The following is an 18,877-nucleotide window of genomic DNA, read 5'->3' as shown; positions in this document are numbered from 1 at the left end:
AGAACAACATAGCAAATTTCTAATGCAATCTGAACTTCAAATTGTTGATTGATTGTATTTTAGTGTTTATCATGGTCATCTAAGTATACAACGTCAGCTGCAGCTGAATCTTTTTATTATGTGAAATGTCAATGTTTAGTTCCACAGTACACTGAATGACTATCAGATCCAAAGCAGGGCAATTATTTTAAGCTTCCAGAAAGAACTACTACTGCCTGTGGTATGGTTGGCAATAAATTCCTCATTACAGTGTTGGTTTGAGTTGATGTTTCTGTCTTTGCTTTCAGACTCATTTTAATGTGAGTTAAGCCATACCCCTGGCTAGGGCTCATCCCTTCCGGTGCTGGCTTCTCGCCATCACTTTTACCTCCCTGTTCCTCTCATTTCTTCAGCCCTGGTGAAACTTGCCCCAGTGTGTGTCTTGTCCCTTCTGCAGGTCATACTTTCCATCTTCCCAACACTCACCTATTTGCAGAAATATTTCTTCTACTGCACTGCCTCCTCGGCTCCTGGGCCTCGTATTTCTGTCTGTCAGAGCGTGTGAGAAAATATACGCGGAGAGGAGAGGGCTCCACAACTACCTGAAAGGGGGCTGTGGCAAGGTGGGTGTTGGTCTCTTCTCCCAAGTAACCAGCGACAGGATGAGAGGAAATGGCCTCAAGTTGCACCAGGGGAGGTTTAGATTGGATATTAGGAAAAATTTCTTTACTGAGAGAGTGATCAAGCATTGGAACAGGCTGCCCAGGGAGGTGGTGGAGTCACCATCATTGGAAGTGTTCAGAAAATGTGTGGATGTGGCACTTCGGGATATGGTTTAGTGGGCATGGTGGTGTTGGGTTGATGGTTGGGCTTCATGATATTAAAAGTCTTTTCCAACCTTAATGATTCTGTGATTCTGTGATCCAGATTGAGGAATCTTCCACATCCCTCCTGCCAGTCCCCCCAGGAAACGACCAAGAGTTTCCATCCAAAAGGGGAACAGAAACGGCTAAGACTCATTCCACATCCTCTCCCCAATCCTGGGACCTAATAGGATCTAAGGGAACTGAGATGGGATACTGAGAGCTCTCACTCCTTTGCGTGTGGAGGAAAGCATAATACACTTGGGCTGAATGAATTTCTCAGAATTCACAATTGCCTTACTGCTGCAAATGGAGGGGAGCGGCCAATTAGGTGAGATTTTCCCTAAAGGAAAATACTTTTTTTAGGTTTAAATGAAAGTCTGAAACACATAATGTATCAGCAGATGCCATAGAGGGGATGCATCTGGTTTTCATTGTAAATCTGCCAAAGGTTAGTTTCTCTAGGAGTGAATGCGTAATAACAACATAGTATTATGTGAGGGCATAATAATAACAGTGCATGAGGACAAGGGAACAATATTAATGGAACACAGGCAACCTTAATTCTTTCTTTCCTTAAGCATGTGGCTTTGCACCCTTGAATGCATGCTTTTTGAAGTTTAGTTTTGCAAGTCACTTCCTACCTACAAGCTTTTTAAAAAAGCCAAACTGCCTGCTTTCCTGCTCCTGATATTTTAATCATTATCACACAGCAATGACCCCAGATTAGCAGGTCTGGAGCATCCTGAGCCTCTCTGCAGACCTCTGCCATGTAAGCTAACAGCAGTACACGGAGCCTTGCACTGTTAGGGTGCTACTGACGTTTGCTAACAGCAGAGGAACAAACTTTCCTTGAATTAAGAAAAAAAATCAGCAGTGATAAACTGTAATTTAAAAAAACAGAAAATCAGGTAAAATTTACCCAGGTGTCTGTAAATGGGCTCTTCAAGCTGCTCAGTCTCTGCAGCAGAGTTGCTCTTCCCCACTCAGGACAAGTCAGAGCACCACTTTTTAATAGGCCCTATTTTAATTTCTTTTTTTTTACTTTTACTGTATAACAAATATGAAATAGAATTACAAAACCCAACAAATTAGACTCTGACTTGGCAGCAACTTTTACTGACCCCTCCCCCAGAAGCACCCCATAGACCTAAAATGGCACAGTCAGGCCCATTTATGGTATTTTTAATTTGTAAAGCACCCTAAAGGATTAAAAAAGTTGACATGTTTTTTAATTGGATTTCATTCAAACCAGTGTAATGACTTTCCTCTGAGAAGCTGCGCATCTCGTGCCAGAGATAGTGGAAAAGTCTAAGGAAGATTACATCTCCCAAGAGGGAACATATCTAGATGTGGCTACACAGAAAGGACATCAAGTTAGAGAAAAAAATCACCAAGAACTGTTAAAGAAGGAATAAAATTTAATCTCACATTCTCTCAGATTGTTAAAATTTTGTGGAAAATGGATTGGGTTTCTTGGGAAAGTGATAATATGCATGACCTGAATTTATGTGGCCTATTACTTTAGGTTTACTGAGTTTAGCTGTTGGATGTAGCTGCTGCTTTCATGCAGACAATCTGTTTTCACAATGGTCTTTCATGAAACTTGATGCAAACACTGTTTGCCATTAGCAGTCTCATAAAAATATTCCTTACACCTCTCTGAAAAATTCTTCTTTCTCCTCTTAAAGAAAAAGCACTGCACCACTTTCCTCCTGGTGATTTTGCAGCTACTCTGTATCTTTGTTTTAGGTCTTTCTGTACAGAATACTGAAGAGCACACTTGGTTGGTTGCGGTCGTTGTTTTCTTTCTCTAAACACTTTCTCTCTGCCTAATTGGAGCTTAGGCAAAGTCCTCTGTAGGGCCTCATAAATCAGACTGTGCTCCACTTAAAAAAACAGTTCATGTCTTCTGAAGCCTGCGTCCCTACTAGTGATTTTGTCATCCTCCCTCTAACTTATTTTTAAGGTCACAAAGAGTTGTGTTGGCTGACAGTTCGCAGTGCAGAGGATGTGAGGATGGAAGGCAGAGGAAGGACACCTCAGGGGAAAAACACCCTGCTTTCAGATGACAATCTGAACCTGCACAAAGTGAGATACGACCTCAGTTTGATTTTCCATTCCCTCAATCTCTGTGAAGATGTGACGGGGCAGAAAATACAAAGGACAGTAATATTAAAACATATGAAGCCACAAAGGCATCTAGCAAGATATGGGCTGTATCCCGCTCTCACTGTAATCATCTTCAAGATCCCAAGGACTTGAGGAAGCTCCGTTTGACTACATGCCTCATTAAAGCAAAACGTATCATTTTCATGTATTTAAATTAGGTAATTTATTAAAAAAAAACAAAGCCAAAAAACAATCAAAACAGTGGTTTGATCTAGATACAGCAGCACTGTGACATTACTAGGACATTATGTACGAAGAATCCAAGCAGCCATAGAACACAGAAGCCTTTATCTTCAGTAACAATCTCAAAATGAAACTAGCTTCATCAAACAATGTTAAAGATCTCCCTGGAAAGAGAAACAAAACCAAACAGACCCTCCCCACCCCTAACCCTTTGGATACTAGAATGATTTTTTTTGTACAATACCTACAGCCACTAGCTCTTCTAATTGAGAACAACTTGATTTAATTTATTACAAAAATGATCTGTTGACTCAGTTATGAAAGACAACTTTTAACATTGCTTTAGAAGTGTCTTCTCTTCTTATAGACTACAGTATTAGAAGTGCTTAAAAACATTTAGTCCTGGATATGTTCTTGAAATTCAATCAGAAAGATATTCTGTGTGTGTTTATATACCAAATATGATTTTTAATTTTTAAAGCAGGTGAAAAGACTAACCCTAATAATGAAACTGCAATTTTACAATTTAATTATTAGTCAGATATGGGCAACCACATGATAGTTCATGAAATCTTTAGGTCTATCTACATTGCTCAGAAACACAAAATAAAGTTTTTACAACTTTCACCTTCAAAAGGCTAAAACGTTAAGTCCTTTAGGAGACTGTCCAGTGTTTAAAAGAAATGCAATTAAGGGAGATCGCATTCAATACACATGAAATAACTCATTTCAGCTTGCTAATAAACACTTAACAGTTGCATGTGGGGTGTTGAGAAAGGAAAACACATTTGTCATCCAGCCACTACCTGAAATGTTTCTTCTCTGTGAGTGAATCTTCTCTACAGGATCGCAGAGTCTCCAGAAAACTTGGAGTTCCCCTTTGGAGCCCGTTGATCCCAGGCATGTGGTTGCCTCTCTTCTTTCCCGAGCTGGCCAGTGAGCTGACCCCATGTTTGCCACGCATGCATCTTGGTGATTTCACACAGCCTCTCACTTAATTGGTACCTAGGGAGTTGTTTCAGGCTTGGCCAAAAAAGTTGAAGCAATCAATGTTATTTTGTTCCATTCCTCATAACTATTTATTTTCAATATGAAAAAAGAGGAAGTGTTCATGTGAATGCTGCAATTACTAGCTAGCTCTTAAATAAGAAATTAATACGTTAACATTTGCACTGTCATCTCATCTTCTGTTGGAGATGTCTTTAGAGAAGTGCAGTGCATTCTGTTTCAGTATCTCTAAGGAACGAAGACAAACCAATAATAAAAACCAGCCCTAATTTACAAGATGTAAATAAGAGCAGCTATATTAAGCCTATGTCACTTAAATAAGAATACAAAGACTTGATATTGATCCGTTTTACACGCAGACCCCAAAGTGCTTTCTATTGATAGGCAGAGAGCATCCCTCCATGTTATAGAACAGGAAAACAAAATTGCACAGAGGTTCACCCAGGGCAGTGACGAAAAACATGGGCAGAACATGAATCCAAACCACCACTTCTGGCTCCAGTACATAAACCAAGGAGAACACATTTGCGCCAGCAGTAATACTCATTTTAGTGAACAGGCAGCAATCTGTTTAAAATTGTTTCTTTCGTAAAGCCCATTTCTCAGTAGACTAGCTTAGCTGATCCAACTGCAGCAGCTTGTATTTGTATTATCACAGAGATGTTTGGAGGAGGTGGGCTGGGATACTGTAGCATATTGTTGGCTTTCACCTTCTTTGGTGGTTTCCCTAAAGGAAATAATTTGCCAAATTCTCTGAAACAATTGCTTACTCTTTTCTTTTTGCAGTTAAGGACAGAAAATGATTACCAGCCAGCACTGCATAAACAATATTATTTAGTAGAAAAAGAAATTGTGTCCTGCCCAGCACACAAAAGTGAAGAATTGTTTTAAACTTATGCAGTCTTTCTCTCAGCTTTAGCAGGAGGGTGTTCATCATTATTATTCTTACTCTAAATAATTAGTAGTATTTTAAATTGCAGGTCATATTTGTGGAAGGCTTGACACAGACAACTCTGGAACCTTCTGTTTTCCATGGAGCCACTGAACAGACCGATTCTCCCAAACTTCGCTGCCAAATGTACCTCCCCACAGTCTGAGACAGACTAGGACCATCCTCAGACAGGAAAGCCTTTAAGTCTCTGTGTCCCACTCCATTCATCGCTGGACTTCTCTGTCGCAGGGCCAGACAAAAAGTGGTATTTTTATGAAGTTGGCATTTGTTACCCAAGTATTATTAATTTTAGTCTGGACTTCTGGACCTCCTGCAGGGTACTTTGTGCTTCATGCTACACACATGAAGGATGATGGTCGACATCTCAAGGGGCAGACTAACACAAGGACGTTCTCCCAAAACGAAGTCCAGTCTTTCCAAAGATTGTATGGGAAATGCCTACAAATGTCCGATGTACAGTCTTATCTGCACTGAGAGACTTAGGAGTCTCTAGGTACCTACTGAGGACCTTATGCTAGGAAGTCTCCTAGGAGACTTAACAAATGAGTATGACAAATATGAACTGAAAAAAACATAATCACAACTAACTGTGGAGCAGAGGTTAAAACACCCATAATGAGGTTAGGTCCTGCAGCCACCAGTTCCATGGATGTCCATAAGAAAAAGCAGCTGCGCTATGAGGGTGTGCATTTATTGCTCTTCCAGAAAAGTCTATATATAGGGAATTCCTGACTGAGGCTCAGGAACAGAGACCTGTGTGATGTCTATTCGTGCAGACTGAGTGGGTACCTATTTGCCTTGTCCAACTGCTACAGTTGACCCTCATACAGATGATGTCTTTGAGCCATGGGCCAGGCCCTTTGCTTAATATGACCTTGTGTGCAATTTCCAGGTTACTCCAATCAATTACTGTGATCAATGTATGATGAACCACGGAAAAATGTGCTGCAATGCGTGATAACAGCTGCCATTGGACACCTGCTGAAGATACACACATTATGGTAGTTTTCACTGTCCTCCAGAGCTCATAGCTTGTCTGTCTTCCTTGTCCTGCCCATGGTTTTATTAGCATTACAGATTGGTTTCCTGGTTTTCTTTTTAGCTGAGGCATCTCTACTGAAAAAGATCAACAGCAACTCATTTGAACTGTGAGGCTTTGACAGATGAAGCAAAGAATTCAAGCTGGAACCCGAGGTCTGGTTGAACGACATCAAGAATCAGTGTCTTCGAATCAGATGCTTTACTGGGTCAGCCAAGTTCGATTCCCTACTGCTGATGGCACTCTTCGTCATAGTTTCTGGGTGAGGGGGCAACTGCAAAGTGAGATGGTATCAAACTGCTTCTTACCGATAGCTCATGTTGTCTCTGAACGGCCAGTTAGCTGACATCTCTAATCAACAGGGCCAGATGAACACAGCGATATTGAATTCTGCAGCTCCCTAGTGCTCAGTTTGATTTCCAGTACTTGTTTGGTTTGATTATCTTCACACCTTTCCAAGCTTCACAGGCAGGTTTTTGTTCAGAAACAACATCTGAGTCATGGCCACTCTTGTAAAAAATCTCTTTTTAGATAATCCAGGTCAAGAGTGCACACATAAGAATCTATTATTTGTTATTTTTTCCTTCATTATGCCTTTGCTTAAAAAAGCCTCTCATCCAACCAGAGAGCAGGAGAAAATGCTACAAGACTTAAGTGAACCTTGAGACACTGTAGAAAATGAATAGCAAACATCTGAATCATAAAAGCTTGTAAATCAATTAGTGCTCATCAGACTACTCAGTAAAGGTTTAAAAATAAAAACCATGCTTGCACATTTCAGGATCAGATTGCAAAAGTTCTGTGATTCTTAAAAAGAGCTAAGTTTGCTCATCTGTCTATTTAAAACAAGCAACCAGATCTGAATCTATGCATTTTTTGGAAAGAATCTGTATTGTAATTAGAAAGGAGATACAGAAGATTAATGAGTCTGGAAAACTATTAAATAACTATTCCTTTCTGCTCCTGTGCTATGTGCAAGCCTCAAAACTCATTTTGAAACAAAATACTAAAAATCCTATTGCAAATGCTCTCCAAGGTTATATAATGAAAGTCTTATTTTTTGCAGAGTTCCTGAACAACCACGGCTCCCAGTGTTTCTTGAATTTGGCTGTATGGAGCCAGATGCCAAGCGTCCGTGGAAGCCTGGCTGTGGAGGGGGTTGCCTCAGCAGGGCTTCAGCCTGAGTTCTGGGCCCAGACTGCACCTGGTCACACAGTGGAAGCGAGAGAACTGTGGTGCTGCTCCAGTCTTGAGTGTAAGGTGAGCTGAATAATAAAAAAAAAAGTAATAAAAAAGAAAATCCTGCAGGTTTTGTTGTTTTAGGCAAACCCTGACTAGAAGATTCCTAGGGCTGTTCATTATCACTAATGATGTATGATACCAATTAAGTCTTTCAGGGTTTGGATACTGGAAGAGTATAACAGTTCTGCTGCCCCAGCATCATAATACTGTTTAAAGTTTGTCAGACAGGATAGCAACACTTCAGGGATGTGGCATGAAATCTCCCTCAGCTGGTCTTGTTTACTGTCTCTCCCCTTACTCACTCACAGCTCCCAAGGGGTTGGGATCCAGTGGGACTTCATCCCAGGCTTGATGCTTCAAGTGCATATAAGCATCCCTCTTCCACACCATCAGGATATCTGACCCTAGCATAATGTCCTCCATTATGTCCTCCAAGTACCAGGACTGAATGCAACTCTTGTCATCCGAGGACTTTACAGCATTCCTGTGTCTCCTCTGCTAGAGTCCTAGGGGTGCTAAGTAAGGAACTGCCCCAGCTGAAAGGAGAGCGGGAGAAGGCACATTTGCTATCATTCACTGTTATCATATAAAAAAGTCATCCACCACTAGTTAAGGCTGATAGCATCTAAGAGGTATAAGGCCATCTACAATCCATCTGCGATTTGTTCACCAGCTTTCAGTAAGGGGTTTGTTGTTATTAGGATTTTATTTCCCAAGTGGGAGATGGTAAAGAAAATTTAGTTTTCATGTGCCAAATCAGTAACATGTAGGAGATGAAGCCCTTGGGCCAATAGCTGCAGTTTTATCAGATTTATGCAATGAAATATTAATGGGCTAAGGCTTCCCTCAAGCATCTTTTTTCCTTCCTCATGGTGGTAGATACTATCACCCAGGTTTTTCTGAAGGGGGAATATGCTTGTCTGTTGCTGCAAAGTGAGATAATGGCAGTAGTGGAAAAAAACCCTTAGTTTTTCACTCTAGCCCCCATCCAGCACCCCCTTCCCCAGCACCAGTGCACAGGATGAAATCAGCTGAGGGTGCACAGAGGTACTGGTACACCATACTGTTAGAAGGTGATGTCTTAGAGTGATAAAAATAAATTAGAATTGTACAACATTTGCAGCTCTCCAAGAAGAACTAAGGTGTATCTTGTCTTGTCTCAGGTACACTGATACACATCAGTCGTCTGGCTAAGATCTAATACCCCACTTCTCACTTATACTCCTCGTAATCAGGTGAAATCCCATGAAGAAGGCCTATGACAACCTCCCAGAGTAAGTATGTCTTCATCCAGAGCATGCTCAAGTGATTGATCTGATTCCTGTTGACATAGGTAGCTTTACGTCAGGCCACAAGAACAGGACTGGAAGTATTAGTCCCATCTGTGCCCAATGGCTTTCACCTCTAACAGTATTTCATTCTCCTTATGTCAGGAATATGAAACTGTTACAGAATTAGTTTACAGCTGATACAGAGAGAGAAAATGAGTCAAAATTCTCATCTATTACTGTCTCCCTAAAATCTTGCATCTTCCGTAAGATCTGTAATGCCATCATCTGACATGGGAGAGTGGCTGAAGCTCTCCCTGAGCACCACCAATACAGGGAAAAGGAATTTCTGGGCCACACTGATCTGAAGGAAAAAGAGGAACAATGTCTTGGTGATACTATGGCACACTTACACAGCTTCGCTACATGGATGACCAGGAAAACTGGAGGCTTTTGAAATAATGTGGACTTGCATCTTAACAGACTTTACTCCTGATAAAGGTGCCAAAGCCCCATCTCCTTTGACTTTTCTCTGTCCCCTGCTTTATGCAAATCCTTATGACCTCAAGCTGTTTTAGTATGTAATTCCCGTGACTTTCAGAGCTTTGTCACTACTAACCTGCATCTTTTTGCTCTTCTGCATTGGCCAGAAAGAACATATACATGATAGCCTAATGAATTTTGGCTATTAAGACTTCCACTGGAACAGTGCTTCCTTCTACCCTGGGATAACTGCGCTACTAGCTAACAGGGTTTTAGACACACCAGGCTGACCATCAGATTGACCCAAAGGTGTAAAATCACCAGTCTACTCTAGCTGACATTGTAAAAAGCATGGTGAACCAACCTGTTTTACAGAACATGTTGGACTACAGAGACTCCTGTCTGCACTTGGAGGGACAAAGGTCTTCCAATTCCTGTTGAAGGGAAGTAACCATATTTTTGATCTGGTGTTCTTAAAACTAACATAGTGGCATACTTGAGAAGAGCATGATTTTGATGTTACTGATCCTGACCGATCCTGTTTATACTAGTGGGAACAATGTTTTCAACAAGGGTTAAAGGATCCTGGACCAAGAATGATGGAACCAAAAGTGAGAGGTACTATTTCATAACTGACATCTTATTCAGTTAAGTTGAGGACCTAACTGCGGGGACGAGTCACGGTGTGTTTGGCAAGACACATGCAAGAACTCCAAGTGCAGACACAACCTACAGGTTCTGCTACTGCTCAAAAGCAGCTCAGATTCCAGTCTGAACCTCCACAGCTCCGCTCTAGAGAGCTGACATGGATCTCATGGTCAGCACAAACCAGCCTATTGAATATCTCTCTTGCTACCTGTTTGATATGAGCAACTATGGACAGGCCTTGGACTTTTGACTGCAGCATGGAGAACACTTGGAGTTTTGCTCTCATTTCAGCAGGTGCAGGTTTTGAGTTCTTGGAAAACAAATGGTCATTTGCTTTCCTGGTCACCTCTCACTCAGTTTTGTTCTTGCCGTCATTAGAAATGGCACAAAAACTAGTGAAGGTCAAGGGTTTAAATAGGGTTCCCTTTCTAACCAGAAAGTTTTTGATGAGCTAACAATGTAAGTAAGTGCAAATCTCAGCTGTGCTGGTCCCATGACATCACAAACCTTAGGCATAGCAAGTAGCATTCTTGAATGCATCAAAATCTTGTCTTTTAGCATTTAATGCGAGACATTACAAACTAATGAAGAGGAGAAATGTATGCAGTGTTGCTGTAAACCAAATATACAGATGTAGAATAATTAAGAATAAACTGTTCCATAAAAATGCATGTCAATAAAACCCAGTCTGATAAAGTGATTTATGAATAATTTTCTAGAATTACTAAAAAGAATGATTTCTCGTTTGCGGCTCTGGAAGTCTTGAGTCACATTTCTTTTTCTTTTAAAAAAATGTCTTAAAACACATGGCTTTACAGCTGCTGCTTGGAAAATATACACCTCCAAAGTCTGACTTTCATTTAAATACAAATGTACAAAATGTAAACTGAGACAATAGAGAAATTTACAAAACTTTTTTTTAAAAATAATAAAGACAAAATTCAGTTCTAGTATGATGCTATTTAAATACGTGCAAGTAGTCATGTTCATTGAATTTCTATTGCAATGTTCTAAATAGACAAATTTGATTCACACAGTCTTGAGTGCCACCTCCAAAAACAGACCTGAGTGGAAAATTCTTCTTAAAATGCGAGGCTCCACTGGAAGGAATGGATAGAAAATTTCCATTTTTGGGAGATCCTTTTTTTTTTTCACTCAACGGTGGAGGCTCTCTCATCCATAGATTATAGTGGAAGGATGCAACATGTTGTTTCATAAAACTGAGCTGGAACTAGCTGCTTCCCGTGGAGTTTGAACTTACGTGATTTGAATTTATGTGATGATTTAAATTGGCCTTTGAATTTGGAGAACTCTTTGAATTGTTCTGATGCTGTAGAAAGAGGAAGACAATGACAATTAGATTCCACAAATATGCCATGCTTTCTTTTAGTCCAACATTGTTCATTTCATGGTGACAACATACTGACTGGACTGCAAGATTTTTGTTTGAAGATCTTTGGATGTAAAATATTCTTCACGTTCTTACCTGTATTCTCTCTACGTCAGGAGGACCATGTCTGTTCTTGGGGAGTGCAGCAAAGAAGACTCACTTGAGCTCCAAATCAATTCACTGCAGAATGTCAGTATCTGCTAAATCTGACTAATACAGAGGATACCTGCCAATGCTCAGGCATAGTTTTAACCCTACAGAAATAGATCGGTCTAAGAATGTTATCTAGATTTGCAAATGGTGGTATGGTGCCTCATGAAAGCTGTATGTCGCATATTCTCTGGTCTGCTCTCTTCTCTAGTGTCTTGGTCTCCTGCCATGAATACCTCACTCAACATTTGCATTTCCTTTTTTTATTTAACACATAAATGAAGGGGTTTCACAAGGAACTTATCAAAACCATATAATAATTTCAAAAGGCATTTCAGCATACCACTGAAAAATAGTTTGGGTAAGAAGTTTTCAACCACCGGAAACAAAGCTGATGAAAAATGCTGGAACTTCTAGTGGTAAAAAAATCACAAAAGGTAGATGGGAAACCTCGGATAGGCAATATTGGTCAGGAAATTACCAGGTAACTGTGACAACAAGGCCTCCCTAAGACGTACTGTCTTTGTCCTACAAAAATATCACCAGAACATGGCTGTGACACCAGGCATCTATGGGAGGTTCCTTGTCTTAGTCATAAAAGATCTCACCTGTCGTTTAAATATCCTCTGTAGCAATCCTTTCTTGGGTGGCTCTGGGGGGTAGCTTTTGTTTAGGTCTGGTGAAATAGTACCATTTGGTCCAAATACATTCAGTTCTTTGAAACACTCTGTTTCTATCATCTAGTGGAATACCATAAGAAAGAAAAAAAGAAATTATACATCTGCATTAAACATATTCCAGTAGCTCTAGGTTGTTCAAAGTCAGGATCAGTACCAGCAGCTTGAGCTACATGTTAGGAGAGTTAACAGCTGAATTCCTGCTGGTGGCTATGGAAGGTAAATGGGATGTATGAAAAAGAGAGGCTGAGTATGCTCTGCATGTTTGCACGTCAATCATCTTAGAAGTCGCCTCGTAAAGCTTTCTGTTCTTTTCTTTAGGACAGTGGAGAATATTGGGTAAAGACAGGCAGACTCACAAAATCCCAGTTATTACCACCCCCTGCCCAAGTGGATCTGCTGTTTGATCCACAGTTAGATTATGAAATCCACCGTTGGCTCTGTTTTGATACCAAACAGAAACAAAGACCCAGATCTGGAAACCCTGGAGCCATTCAAGGTCCAGAGTCAACTGCTGCAGCTGGGATCTGCTGCAGCTACAAGACAATGGGTGAAATCAGGATCACCAATGGGGGAGCCTCCCATTAGGGCTTCCAGCCATCCCTCGGAAGTTCCTCAGAGCTGCTGTCGAAACACCTTTGCAGAAATACAGGAGAAGGTAGTACAGTAGGATCCTTGCCAATTTACATAAATACGCAGAGCCAACAGATGCAGTCACCTGAACCTGACATCTGTGGTACATTATAGATCTTGAAAGAGGCCATTTGTAACTTATGAAAGCATTAGAGTCTGGCAAGTTATCCAATAGCTATGTATTACTGGAAATATACACCTCCTCTTAAACCATCTGTGTTAGGGATTTTATTGGAGTAATTTTACTATCATACATCCTTACCTCATTTTGCCATGGAATAGACACTGATCCTGTGGAAAACTTGGAATAGAAATCATCATCTGTTTGGTCCAGGTTAACTCCTTTCACTGTGGAGAATTGCTCAATGTCTAACACATCCTTGCAGTATACTGCTCTGGGCTATCTCAGCAGAAAAAGAGCAAGAGAAAAAATAGTTCTGAGTCTGACCATGTGCTTTCATTCACAGATTCAGTCAAGTGAGAATGCCTAACAACAAGTGACTATCTGCGTCCTGCTTCTCTAGACTTGCTCTGCCCGCATGTTTATCATCAAAGGTTGACTCCGCTTTAAGCATGTTAAGCTTCCCACTTTGAAGTCCTTAAAGCATCAGGGTAGCCAAAGTGGGTTTTACTCATCCATGTAGCATATAGCTAAGAGGTGAGGGAAAAAGGACAGAAAGATAAAGAAAACAAAAATCCAATCCTTCAGTAGTCTTTTCTTTTAGAGAGGGAACAAGAGAAAACCAGAATGTTTATGAGTGACACACTGGAGACAGCCTTGAATAGGGACCTCAAGTAGAAGTGTCCTTCTGCTCAGGTAGCTGTGGAGTTTGGAGCTTAAAAGTTTAAAGGAATGTATACTAATTGCTAAAGAAGATGGAAGAGGTTTGGCATTTTTCCATTGTTTTTATTAATAGCTCAGCTGCTGGAAGCTGTCCAGAATCACCTCTATTAACTCTTTTAACTTGGCTGCCTTTCTTCAAACAAATAGCCAAATGGCTTTACCTTTTTAAACTGCTTAATTTTCAGGGATGACAGACAGGACTCTTTGCAGTGACACTGCTTTTAGCTTATATTCCAGCAGCCAGCCACAGAAAGCAGAAATAGTCATCACTGGCTACCTGTCATAGCATGGTCATCTGATGTGCCCATCAACCACACAGTTACCCTTTGATGCACAGGAGTAATTGAGGGGTGGCTTGTGGGACTAGCCTGACCTGCTAAACTCAAGCACGTGTTGAATCCTACTGTCTACACATGGTACCATAACTGCACAGACCAGGGGTCCAACTGTGCAGTATTTTTTCTAGATCTGAGCAGTATGACCAAACAAATCAAGCTGATTCCTGACGGAAGTCCTACTTGCTGGAGGCTGTGTCCCTCTGCATTCCTGATGGCTGCAATCCACAAGATTTTTGTGGAGACAGAGTAGTCTAGAAGAGGACGGAAAGACATGGGTTGGATTACAATCTCTGCCATTGGCTATACAGCTTTGGGTGATTCAGCTGCCTTCAGTAAAGACTTGGAAATCTATGGATGAAGTGCCAAAAAAATTAAATTAGGGACAGCTCTTGAGTTCCCAATAAATAGCCATAAAAATTTATGTGCCTCTACTTTAGCAAATATGTCTTATAAGAGGTGCCTTCTAGGCCTTACATGCCACAGTTAAGCTTTTAATACACTCTGGCGGATCCCAAATTTGAGCCCAGAATTTTCTAATTTTCTACATCAGAAAGAAATAGTAGCTTGTCTCCTATTTCTTCCCACTAAAGCAGGTCGTAACACCATGGGCTAATTGGCAGGAATAACTAGGCCACATAGTAAAATGTAAAGCAAAACCAGAGCAGCTAAAGTAAACTTTTGTAGCGTTCAAACCACTTTGGTTTGGTTGAGTTTGCAGCAATGTGAATGAAAGCTGCCAAGATGTTACTTTCCTTAATACGTTAAAATGGCAGTGTTTACTTAGAACCATATGGGAACTTTAAGGATGGAGGGTCCAGCCAGAAAGAGAGCCCTGCAGGAGGAAAATAATCAGATAACTCTGTGCACTGGGGTAGAGATGGATACCGCAAAAGGGTAGAAAAAGTTTTGTTCTTGCCAATGCAACAAAGACTTTCAGTGTGTTCAAGACTGGTGTGTAAACCTGAGTAAGGACTCAGTGCTGGGTTCTGCGCCCCATGAACACTACCAAGTTCAAAATGCTCTCTGAGGTCCAAGTCACCTCCTCTGCTTGAGGTGACACTTGATATCTGAACCTGGTTCAGACTCTCTGTAACAAATCCCTGTTTTCATGATGATCCAGTCCATTCCTCAGTTCTGTAGAGCTTTGGACTTTGTAATTCTGTTATCACCTCAGCATATCTATACATCTGTATGCATACATGTGGCTTTCATTGCTGATTGTTCCAAGCACCACCTGGTCCCGAGTGTACTTATTCTCACACTACTGCCATGGATAAGGGAATAAAAGTTTCCCAGTTTAAAATTTGGGCACTGAGGCATGAACAGATCAAGTAGTGCCTCCAGTGTCACACAGGAAGACTGTGGTAAAGTGAGTGGGAAAGAATCAAGCCCCAGGTTACCACCCTGCATGCACACATCTACAGAGCAGTTCTCCTCTTCCTCCCAGCCTTCCCACTCCAGCCCTACCACTTATCTCATCTTCCTGGGGCAGCTACCCATGCAGAGTGATGATAGCTCTACAAAGAGAAGTTATTTTAGAAACAAAGAGGCCACTGGGAGTTCTTACTATCGTACTTACATCAGGGACAAAGGGAGGATCCAGCATTCCCGCTTCTAACCGCTTGAAATTCATGCTCTTGAAAAAGGGGTGCCTCTTCACTTCTGCTGCACCTTCCCCTTGACATCCTAGCCGCTGCTTCACCTCTTTGGTGAGGAGCTGAAACATGCCAAGAGGAATTGTAAGGATGTCAGAAAAGCCAGAGCTCCACAAAGATATTTTTTGTCCAGTTGGTTTTGAATGTGCCCAGACAGAAGTACAGAGGGGAACTGTAATTGCTGTTACTTAATGGAAAAAGTTAAATGGATTAGGACTGCACTGTTCTACATGCTGGTGAAACCCTTTGAAAATTACTTGCTGTACACTGTTTACAGTCAAAATAGAGACCGCTGCTTCTGCTTACATTCAGTGAATGCTTTCAAGAAGAGCTCTGACATACCCTAATAACATATATAGATGCATATTCATAAGTCCCACGTGCTGTTTCTCAGTTCTTTTTTTTAATTGTTACTCTTGTAAGAATAATTTTCCCTTGTTGCTCAGGCTTAATGACTTCACTACCAAACTGTATTTCCCTCCACGCGTTGCCATATATTTCAGTACATCACATGACACACTGAAGCAACACTTTGTGCTCAGGGACTTATCTCTGCTGAACTCAAGGAGGGGGGGTTTGTTCATGGAGCCAGTATGGGTAACCATCCTCAGTTCAGCCTTGTTTGTTTTCAGAGAAGGGCAATGCACCACCTCTACCTGCTACAGCAAGTCCTGCCTGTTTCCTGGGTACCTGTAATGGAGCAATGGACACTAACTGTACTCAGCATTCTTGGTCTATTAGATAAGCAATGTCCATGAACACAAACACAGGGGGTGTAGGTCCTGGAAGACCTTGTATGGATGGTTTAATTGATCTGCAAGAGAACAGTTCAATGGAAGAACAATTCTGGCACAGACTAGTTGAGGGATGAGGAGACATGTAGCCAAAATTTCACCAAAATGCCTCTTCTTTTAAATCATATGCATAGAATCAAGTAGGCTAAATCAATGTCTTAAGAGATCACATCTAAACATCTAAACAGTTGAAGAGAGGCAGAGCTCAGCATGCAAATGACAAAAAGACTATCACTTGGGACAGGAACCTTTCTAAATGTACCACAGACTTCAGGCAGTCTGCTGAAAAGTGAAGGTTCACAAATTTGTTTCCTTTTTTCCTTGTACTCATCTTTGAGGAAGCCTGCATGATGCTTCGATAGAGGAGGGAAAATATAACTCCAAACTCACCATAATCTGCCCAGAGATTTCAACTGGTGTTAAAATGATGCATAACATATGCCTTAGTACAACAGAGAACTAAGCATGCATTGGAAACAGCCAAGGGTAGCTTTGCTGGAGTCTCCACTCTGTGGGAAAAGACTAGGTACTTACACTGCAGCATCAAGGAGGAAATAAGAACACCAGCCCTCTTCCACAGGAGCTGGGCGCGCAGCCAGGCAGACACCCCACCGCTCAGCGCTTTTGGTACCCTCATTTCTAAACTGCTGAAGGAAGGGGCTGAGTCATCCTGCATTGACACCAAGGCTGTGCGGCGGCAGCTGGCCCCACCGCTACCCCCACCGCCGGCTGGGGAAGGGAAGGAAGGGAGAGGGGCAAGAGGGGGATGCGGCCCCGGCGGAGGGGAGCGCGGCTGCCGAGCGCGCCTGGGGCCGCCGGGGGGCAGCAGAGGAAAGGGCGGCGCGGCCGGGCAGCGCGGCGCGGCCGGGGCGGTGGCGGGGCCCGGCCGGGGCGGCGGCGGGGCCCGGCCGGGGGCGGCGAGGCGTTATGCGACCCTCGGGGAAGGATCCCGGGGAGGCAGCGGCCTTAGCGCTTCTCGCGGCAGGAGGAGGCCGGTTCTGGATGCCCCGGGAAGGGAAAGGTTCACGCCTCACCTTCTCTTCCGTCTCCAGCTTTGGTCCAAAGCAGGAGCTGAAAAGCAGCCATGTCCCCTCGCCCCCGCCCCAGGTGGGCTATGCAGACCCATCGCACTGAAATGATTAGCAAAGCTCCCTGGAACTGCATTGCCACGGGGACTCGGCGCCCATGCAGGACGGAGGGGTGGTTTGGGTTCTGTGAGCACCTGAGTCGGTGGAGGGACCGAGCCCCCGGGAGCTCCCCCGGATAAGGCCCTGTACCTGACGGCCAGGGCAGTCAGCAAACTGAGCGGTACCGGGCAGCGCCTGCCGGGGGCTCCCCTGGCAGAGCAGGAGGCCAATAGCTCTGGGGGGCTCGGGGGGGAAAAGAAGTGTTTCAGGAGATCAGGTAAACAAGCAGGTGCAGCCCTGCAGGATGTTGGGAATGGGGAGCCAGACAGCTTCCCTGCTAAGGCAAGGCTGTCTGGAGGTGTTGCTTTTCCAGCTCGGAGTACGCCCCAGTACCCTCTGGTTGTGTTGCTGTCTCAGCCACATCATCTCAGTAAGGAGGAACCTTGAAAGAGCTGTTTGTTGCTAATGTGAGGTTGGTAATCTTTCCTCTGGTGTCTGCCTAAGAGCTGGGTTTTCTTGCCCTTATCACGGGTTTACAGGGTCACAGCTCTTTAGGTTTCTCTGAATGCTCTGCTGCCCCTGGGCGTCAGTGGTTTTCTTATCCGACTTCCACAGCCTCCTCAGTTCTGCGTTTTCATGTTAGGGGCCTCGTCTCCAGCCTGAGACAGCAAATGGCTGTGGCAATCAGTGTACCCATGTATGCAGAGACCATCCTCCAGACAGTCCTGAGCAAAGCTACACTGGCAAAGGCCGAGCAGCAAGAAGAGGTGGTGAAGGGGTTTGTGGGACATAAAAGAAGAGTTTTCTGCACAGTTCTTTCTGCCTCAGCAGTAGCAGCAGCAATAGCCAGAAGAGACTGTATGGATTGAGGGATGGAGGGAAAGCTGGTCGTTCTGGCCACAACAGCAACTTCCAGCTTCCAGCTAGCAACGTCCCTTTCTTCCTCACAGTTTGCTCAGGCTCTGTCTTGGTGGTGACATCTGGTCTGACTTGTCACCACGCCTGGCTGGTTCATAGAAGGATAAAAACTTGAAGAAACATCTCTATGACTTTCCATCCTCTGAGCACGTAGATTCACCTGATACAGCACCATATTGATCCCACTCATAGGAAAAGGTCTTTCTGAGGGCAGTTCTCTGGAGCTTGCTTTCCCTGGGTAGAACGAGAGAGGGATGTTTTGCTTTCAAATCCTTGCATGAGACTTTGAGCTCTCATGGTCTTGAGGCAATGCTTTTTGTTGTGGTGTTTTTGGTGTTGGTTTTTTTTTTTTTTCTTTTTTTAAATCCCAACAGGCATATGGATTTAGCCTACGTGAAGAAGATTGATTTGGAATTTCCGGCCAATATCTGGTTTTCTCTGTTGTGGTGGGGCAGAGAAGACAGAAGTTCTTTTGATCTTCTATTCTTATGTTGAGAGGACTTCCCTAACAGCT

The 18,877-nt window shown here is 42.8% G+C and overlaps 1 protein-coding gene across 1 annotated transcript in view; it reads right to left on the bottom strand.

Annotated features, from left to right (window-relative positions):
* Positions 1 to 11,068: 11,068 nt before the first annotated feature.
* Positions 11,069 to 18,877, bottom strand: part of GRK5 (G protein-coupled receptor kinase 5) — a gene marked incomplete at both ends in the record, with an annotated part of 165,709 nt that continues 157,900 nt past the window's right edge. Inside the window, 4 exons of the mRNA XM_082002444.1 lie at positions 11,069 to 11,167; positions 11,986 to 12,117; positions 12,950 to 13,087; positions 15,449 to 15,586. Coding sequence (XP_081858570.1) covers positions 11,069 to 11,167; positions 11,986 to 12,117; positions 12,950 to 13,087; positions 15,449 to 15,586 — 507 coding nt within the window. The remainder of the gene's footprint in view (positions 11,168 to 11,985; positions 12,118 to 12,949; positions 13,088 to 15,448; positions 15,587 to 18,877) is intronic.

Source organism: Phaethon aethereus (genome assembly GCF_964289735.1).
Source record: "Phaethon aethereus genome assembly, chromosome: 7".
In the NCBI taxonomy this organism is placed as follows: domain Eukaryota; kingdom Metazoa; phylum Chordata; class Aves; order Phaethontiformes; family Phaethontidae; genus Phaethon; species Phaethon aethereus.
The sequence above is the reverse complement of the archived record's forward strand: the minus strand, read 5'-3'. Positions and strand labels throughout refer to the sequence as shown.